At 44.2% G+C, this 8,206-nt stretch overlaps 1 protein-coding gene across 1 annotated transcript; it reads left to right on the forward strand.

Annotated features, from left to right (window-relative positions):
- The first annotated feature begins 2,388 nt into the window (after positions 1 to 2,388).
- On the forward strand, positions 2,389 to 3,743 carry LOC120966995 (uncharacterized). The gene is made up of 2 exons (XM_040393588.3): positions 2,389 to 3,217; positions 3,328 to 3,743. The coding sequence occupies exons 1-2, from the start codon at positions 2,420 to 2,422 to the stop codon at positions 3,394 to 3,396; spliced, it is 867 nt and encodes a 288-aa protein (XP_040249522.1). The 5' UTR covers positions 2,389 to 2,419; the 3' UTR covers positions 3,397 to 3,743.
- Positions 3,744 to 8,206: the final 4,463 nt, after the last annotated feature.

Genomic DNA, 8,206 nt, shown 5'->3' on the forward strand with positions numbered 1-8,206 from the left:
CAGCGACCGGATGACCGGCCCCAACGACCAGGCCACCAATAAGGCCCCAATTACTTTTTTCTGAGGAACGTGAGAGAAATAACCCAATTACTCGAAAAGTGCAAGCAAAGGCCGGGCTCCATAGAGCCCTTTATTCGTTTGCAGAGAAAATACTTTTCTGTACCTAATTTTTTGCTGAAAAAAGTATACATGTAGACATAGTTGTAGTATGCATGTATAAAATTTCATGAACATACATATTCATATGTGATCTACACAAAAAGACCAATACACAGATTAAAATAGGTTTTTCTTTGTTGTGTTTGGGTAAGATATTTGTGTCTTTTGTGTAGCATGCAAAAGTTGATAAAATTTTATACAAACTTGAAGAATATACATATGTATATGTAGAAAAAATTGACATTTTTTAAAAATTCTAAATGTTTTGATTTTTTTAAAACAAGCTCCATGGAGCTTGATCGTTGCAAATCCCCGATTACCCAATTACTATGCTATACAGTATTGCTGTTCACATTGGGCCACTAAATAAATTCGGCCCAAACTGGGCCCCCCTGCATTTTGCGGGCCCTCAGCTCACATAGACCCCTCAATGGTCCTGGTTGTGCGTGGATGGTCTAATGAGCGATAGTAGTAATGCATCCTAGAAAACTTTGACTGTCGGTTAATGATAGTTAACCATGCATATTTTTATTGGAAACTAGTGATTATTATGCACCCTCTAACGGATAAAAGATGGAAATGGTATGTTTGTAAAAATAAGTTCCAAAAAGTTAGTAAAGAAACACAAAAATATATATAAAAAACTCACTTGCCTGAAACATTTATAACTATCTCTATTCCTAATGAAGCAGTTGGTAGTCTCACTTCCAGGGTTTTTTTTGTCCCACCTCCCATGTTTTTTTGGTACCTCCTCCCACCTTCGCTGGTTTTTTTCGTAGATTTTTTTCGTCCCCTCCCCCCACTTCATCGGTTTATTTTCGCGTCACCCTCTCACACAACGAAAGAAATCTGAACAGATCAGAACTTTTCATACTGGCGCAAGTTATTTAGTAATGTAGAATCAATCACGAACAATATCTAAAAATCAAGTCTAAATTAATTAACCTTACCTTAAATCACTCAATCACATTAATTAGAAAACAAATAATTGATTTTCAGAAAAATCACTTAATCACATTAACCTTACCTTAACTCAAGGATGGTAATCAATCTCCAAACAAAGGAAACAATACATCGAGGGAGCAGTAAATAAACTCCCTTTCTTATGACATGTATATGATCTTCCCTTCCCTCTCCGTTGTCGAGCGTTCTTGATTCTCGAGGTCGATGCTTGGGCTACGTCACTGGGTCGCGACGGTGCCGGTGGACGAGGACAGCGAGGCTGGCTGCCGCGGCACCGTGTTGGCCGCGGCCGGTGAAGGGGGCGAAGAAGGGCGGCTTCCCTGGCCGTGGCCCTGGGAGTTGGTGCGGTGGAAGCGGCACTTGAAGGACCTGGCGTGGGTGGCCGGCGCGCAGACCTACTTGGAAGCGGACCCGTGGCCCGCGCCGGACGGCGCCGACGCCGACCCTGGCCACCTCCTCTGCGTATTCTTGGAGCTGTGGCTGGCCGATTTACATGAAATTAATTTCCTCAGTTGTGGTGGCAAATATAATACACATAATCCATATTGTTATGCACTTGTGTGTGTGAAATAGATGGATTATGGTCCCGTACCCAATAAGATGGATATGTGTGTGTGTGTGTGTTAGAGAGAGAGAGGGAGAGGGGGAGAGAGAGTGAGGAAGAGGGAGGGAGAGAGAGTGTGTGTTAGGATTTGATGGTAAAAAAGGTCGCCAATGTCACTTGATATGTATGAGAATATTAATATTGAACTCTTAAAGTTAATGTGGCCCCGTTGCAACGCACGAGCGTTCTTCTAGTTTACCTTAGGATATGAATTACTTAAAATCTTTCAATATCCAAATCCACAGAAATTTTAGTGCCTATGAACTTGGGTAATACCTCTTTCCAGGTTTGTGTGACAGGCATGGTTTTTAGATCGTCAATTCGACTGAAAACTCGTGTTATACATCACTGAAATATATCCTTAGATTAATTGTCAAAGGAAGCTTTTAAGCATTTTTGTGGGTTTTTACGGGACCACTCAACATGAAAGTAAATGCGTAGATGAGCATTGCATTATATGCACTTTTCCCCTAGGTAGATAGGTACATCTAAATATTACTTTTAAAACTGGTGATCCATACAGTGGAATGAAAGGAGAAATTCGTGGAGAAATGGAGTGGGCGCAGACAACAGTCCAAACACTGTTCAATAAAAAAAATCCCAAAGAAGACGTAAAGCAGAAGTGAAAACCCCATTGTACCACCCCGCTGAATTCACGCATGCTCATGCGGCCCCGTTACTTATTCACCAGCGATGCATTCACCTATTTCCCCTTTCGCCCACAGTTCCATCGTTGCAGACAAACCCACCCTCCTCCCGTTGTATCTCACTCTTCACTCCTTCTCACCACATCCACGCCATACCCCTTTTGCCGACGCCGCTTCCAGATCTGGAGTGGCCACAGAAGCGCCGTTTGAGGGTGCGACTTCGCTCACGGCCATGGTGAATTCGACCGAGCCGCCGACCGAGCCCCCCTCCTCAAATCGCGCGATCGAAAGCAGCGTCGGGGAGGCGGGGGGCACTGCCGCGGAGGCTATGACAACGTCACTGAGTGCCCACCGCGAGGCGATGTCGTCGCTCTCGTCGACACTCAAGATGCCGGGGAGCCATCGGGTGCTGCGATATGCTCCCGTCAACTGTGCTGGTGAAGCCATCGCCCCGGCCATGGGCTCCTCCTCACAAGATCTCAACAAGGTCAGCCAGAGGCTACAACTCGGGCTCGGTGAAGTGATCGTGGCACCGGGTGTCGGCAACCCCAGGGACAACGAGTCCCCCGTGGTCACTGAGGCGGTTTCTCGGCAGCCATTGAAGGCGCACCCCCGCCGCCGCCGCCCTGCTATGTCATCCCACACGGACGCGGCAGCCGTGAGTGTGCCACCACAGGCGCCCGAGCGCAAGCGACGGTTGGTCCGCGCCGATGCGCTCGACAGGCCACGGTTCTCCGCGACGCTCTCCACGGAAGAGATTGAGGAAGACATATATGCCCTCACCGGCGCGTTGCCGCGCAGCCGCCCTCGCCACTGCCCACCCGCGGTGCAGAATCAGATCAATGTGAGATCCCGTTCCTCCTCTGCTCCCTCCCTCACTCCCCTTGTAATTTGAGCTCCCGTCGCTCCTCACCAGGGACCCATTTGTAATTCTATAAATGTTCTCATCCCCAGCTGCTACTTCCCGGTTCACGCTTATCGGAGATCAACGCGGAGTCCTACCGGGTGCCAGAGGATCGCTGACCCTCTCAACTCAACAAGCGTCGTCGCCCAACAGTAGGCAAGCAAAGTGAATTTGGCGATTACAATTCACATTCAGTTCATTGCTGCCATTGTGAGTTACATAATCCACCGATTAATTGATCACATAGAGTAAGAGTTGGTATGTATGAATCCCATCAGCAGACTAGTTGTAAGCAACGAGTGATGACTTGTCAGTGTTCTTTTTTATTTCGAGTTGTAGTAAGTGATATTCTGTTCCGTAGTAATAGTAAGTGATACTCTGTTCCATAGTAGCACCAGTGGTCGTTCGTAACTTTGGTATCATCAACGATTGGAAGGACGCAATGTGGTGTACTAGTAATTGCATTGCCATCGTTGGTCGAGTTAGTACGTTCGTTAACGTCCACCCCCTATTGCAATCTTAATGCCAGTACTGCATACAGTTTCTTGCTCTTCTTTCTCTGGAAGATGTTTTTGGTAGCTAACTGTGGTCGCGAGTGACAGTACTACTGGGTTGTGTTCTAGCTAGCCGACACATGGGCGTGGGGACCAAATGGTCTCGAAAACCCTGGCACTGCGTGGCCTTGGCAGTGGGCGCTGCACAGTTCGTCGTCTGTTCTTTGTGGGGCTGACGTGTCAAGAAGGTCCAAATAAGGTAATTGAATGACATGCACATCTCTAAAATCTGGGTGGTCCTTATCGTCGTCCTCGTGGAGCGTCCCATGATTTGGTGATGCAACACGGTTCATACGCTTTCTAGGTGTGTGGCCCGTGGATAGGCTCCGTCCATGCACATATTTAGTTTCTTGCTGGCAGTAGGCCCAAAAAGGTTACCTCTGAGCTGCTTATTTATTAGCAGATGTTAATATTTGGTTCATATCAATCATAAAACAATATACCTTAGTTGTGGGACGCAACATTGACATGCATGCATATGAAGCTGAAATAAGCTTAGACTACTCTTTATATCGTTTGGAGGTTCTTTCTATGATTCTAAACCCTATGGTTTCCATTCCTATGAACGCCATTCGGATAAAGGGAATGGTACTGGCAAAATTCATTTGGATTAGCCTCCTATATCTCAATTCCATGTGAATTTGAATATTGGCTCCAACCTCTTTTTAACAACCATCCATGTGGGATCAAGACGGTCATTCTTTGTTCTATCCGAGCGACTATTCCTATAGTTTTCATGTCTTTTGTGGCAATACTATATTTTGCACTCCCAAACTTGTCAGATTTATTTGTTATTCGCATTCCTAATACATATGATTAATCTCAATTCATTTATTGTCCATTCAAAATGATGTATTTCAAAAGAAATTTCTATGGAACTCGACCCAAAAGATTCATAGCACATTTCGAACCTAAAATAGGCGGCATAAATTTCAAATAATTTAGTCCCGAGTTAGGTAGCCCAAGGCTCACAAAGGAATCCAACTTCTGATCTTGCCCCTGAAAATTGGGGTAGAGAGTAAATTCTAGGCTATTTATCAATCTATGGGAAGAAGAGGTTAATGGTATATACAACCATTACATCTAATGTGTTCTCGCTCCTCATATCTCATAGTGTTCCCTCTCTCGGCCATCTACGACCTGCTTTCCCTCAAATTTGGCAAGATTTCACAACTCCAATTAATACCTAGCAGGGACATCTTGGTCCAAAATTGCTCTTTCTGCTGCCCGTGATCTTCATAAAAAAATGCGCCAAATGTTGATGGTTGGTGGGAATATAAGTTTTTGATGTGATATCCTCCTCATTTGGGAGATTAAATCTAAGGCCTACTTAGACAGAACAAACTTGTGCGAGAGTCTGTGATCTTGGCAAAAATTTGTGTGCCAAACATTGAGGGGTGGTGGGAGTTGTTGATGTGATATCCTGCTAATTTGGGAGATCAAATCAAAGGCATGTTTAGACATCCCAAATTTGTACAAGAGTCCACCATCCACAGTTCAATTATTAATCACCATAGAATTGAAACCACCCTAATACATTGATATTTAAGACTTGTCGGTCATGTATGATAGCCGACCAGTGTTACAGTGCTAAATTATCACTAACCATTTGTTCTCCATGGCTGTAAGTGGTGACAATGTAAAAGATTTTGTGTATGTGCATATGAAATGGAATGTTGAAAATATAACTACGTGATGGTGTGATTTGTATTCATGTGCAACCCAAAGCTACTAGCCAGAAATGACATCACAGATCAGCCACTTCGATAGGGCCGGTCAGTGACAAGATTGTGCTTAGCACTAACCGGACGGCTCGTCGGTCATGAATCTCATCACAGACAGGCCAGCTAGCCCGTCAGTGACGATGAAATCATCATTGATGGGCCGCTAATGCGTCAGTGATGATACAATTTGGCTTGACAGTTCTATTTGGCGTTGTAGTAGTGAATATTACCTTGCTTCTCACCATCCTCAGCTACATATGGACATCATCTACGTGGTCTACATGCTCGCTCTCGACTCGGAGGAGTAAAAAAGGGAAACAACACCCTTTCTTAGCATGATGTATTTTTGCTTGTGATGAACCACAACCCATACGTTAATCGACGTCTTGTAGATTTATCTAGACCGTGGCATGTGTCCGTGCTTATACAGTAACATTTTCTGAATTATGGTACTTGTAATTAACTATATGATGTTATTTTAATTTGTCATTTTGCATAATCTTGTATACTTTCATTGCAACAACTTACATTTCTACAATTATTGTCTTGATATTCGCAACATCTTTGATGTAAAAATTGGATATTGAAGTTTAGCACTGTTATTTGCACAATCTTTGGGCAAAAATGGATTTTTGTTAGCCGCTGATAGATGAATATGAGTTTGGCTGTATAAAACCTTCTACCAAACTTTTTTTCATAGAAAGGGGATTTGGTAAGTTACGAGTTTGGGGATGGTTGTGCAATTGAGGGAACTGGGTGGGGGGGGGGACCTCCAAATCCTCTCCAATCCCCACTCGCCCATGGTTCCTGAAAACCTTCTTGCTAAATGAGGCCGAAATCTAGTATTGAGTTAATGAAAAGTTACTACTCCCTCCGTTCCCAAATATAAGTCTTTTTAGAGACTTCAATATGGACTACATACGGAGGAAAATGAGTGAATCTACACTCTAAACCACGTCTATATACATCCGTACTTAGTCCATATTCAAATCTCTAGAAAGACTTATATTTAGGAAGGAAGGGAGTAAGCACATTTATTAAATGGTACAGTCCACTATACATGGCATGGATTTTAAATAAATATATCTTACATAATGTGGCGCATGCCTCAGATACAATTGCTAACTTCCAATTGTACCCCTCATGCTCTAAACTTCGCACTCGAAATGGTTGTGTAGATAGAAGCAAGGCAGAGATGTGTCGTCCCTCAAACAGAAGATCACATGCGGAGGGTTAGGGCCGGTAGATGGTTTAATCAATGGAGTAGCAATGTATCCTGATAAACCTTCTAAATATAGATTTTAAGTAAATGATAGTTAACAATGCACATTTTTATTGGAAACTAGTGATTTTTATGCACCCTCTAATAGAGAAAAGAAGGAAATACTGCGTTTGTAAAAAGAAGTTCAAAAAAGTTCGTAAAGAAAGACAAAAATATATATTAAAAACTCTTTGCATGAAAAATATATAATTATTTACCTTAGGATATGAATTATTAAAAAATGTCAATAGTCAAAGTGACACAAACTTTAGTGCCTATGACAACAGGTATTTATGAAAATGTGTACTATCTCTATCGAGGTTTGTATAGCAGGCATGGTGTTTAGATCGTCAAATCGACTAGCAAAATGTGTGTTCTACGTCATTAGAATTATATCATTAGTATCATTGTGGAAGGAAATTTATAAGCATTCTTATGGATTTTTAGGGACCATTCAACATGAAGTAAACATGTAAATGAGCATTGCATTATATGCTGTTTTGCAATAAGCTAATGGGAACACCTTAACAACATTAAGAAATGGTGATCCATGCAATGGAATGGGAGGAGATATTCGCAGAGAAATGGCACACTCAACAATACATATCAAACAATAAAAGCAGATGGTTCTATAATTAAGTCCTAAAATAGTCATAAAGTAGAAGTGGAAACCCCATTGTACCACACACTGAACTCACACATGTGCATATGCCCCTGTTACTTATTGGCCAACAATCCTCCTCGTCTTATCTTTTTCTCCTCTCCTCACCACATCCACTCCATACCCCTCTTGCTGTCACCGCCACCAGATCCGAGGTGACAACAAAAGCGGCGGTTGAGGGTGCGACGCCAACGCCGACCATAGTGAACTCAGCGGACCTATCTCCCGTGGCTCCCTCGTCGGATCCCAACGCGGAGGAGGCGTTAGGGAGATAAGGGGCGCTGCCGTGGAGGCAGTGACGATGTTGTTGAGCACCCGTCGTGCAACACTGTCATCGCTTCCATCGACACTCAAGGCGTGGGGGAGCCAACGGGTCTTGCTGTGTGCTCCCATCAACTGCGCCAGTGAAGCCATCATCCCGGCTACAGGATCCTGCTCGCAGCAGCTCGACGAGGTCAGCCAGAGGCTAAAGCTCGGCCTCAGCAAGGTGATGGCGACATCGGGCATTGGCAACTCTATGGATAACGACTCCTCTGAAGTCACCGAGGCTGTTTCTCTGCGGCCGATGAAGGCGTGTCTACGCCGCTGCTACCGCCCTACTGTATTTTCCCACTCGGCCGCGACAGCTGCAGGCACGACGTCGTAGGCAGCCGAGCACGATCGGAGTTTGGTACGCGCTGATGTGCTCGACAGGCCACGGTTCTCCGCAACGCTCTCCATGGAGGAGAT

The sequence above is a fragment of the Aegilops tauschii genome, chromosome 1 (genome assembly GCF_002575655.3).
Source record: "Aegilops tauschii subsp. strangulata cultivar AL8/78 chromosome 1, Aet v6.0, whole genome shotgun sequence".
NCBI lineage: Eukaryota > Viridiplantae > Streptophyta > Magnoliopsida > Poales > Poaceae > Aegilops > Aegilops tauschii.

What these genes read in the sequence shown, in the direction of transcription:
- LOC120966995 (XM_040393588.3), top strand. Translation starts at nt 2,420, where the DNA reads ATGCATTCACCTATTTCCCCTTTCGCCCACAGTTCCATCGTTGCAGAC. An exon ending in CGGTGCAGAATCAGATCAAT is followed by an intron (nt 3,218 to 3,327) that starts GTGAGATCCCGT and finishes TCTCATCCCCAG; the next exon opens with CTGCTACTTCCCGGTTCACG.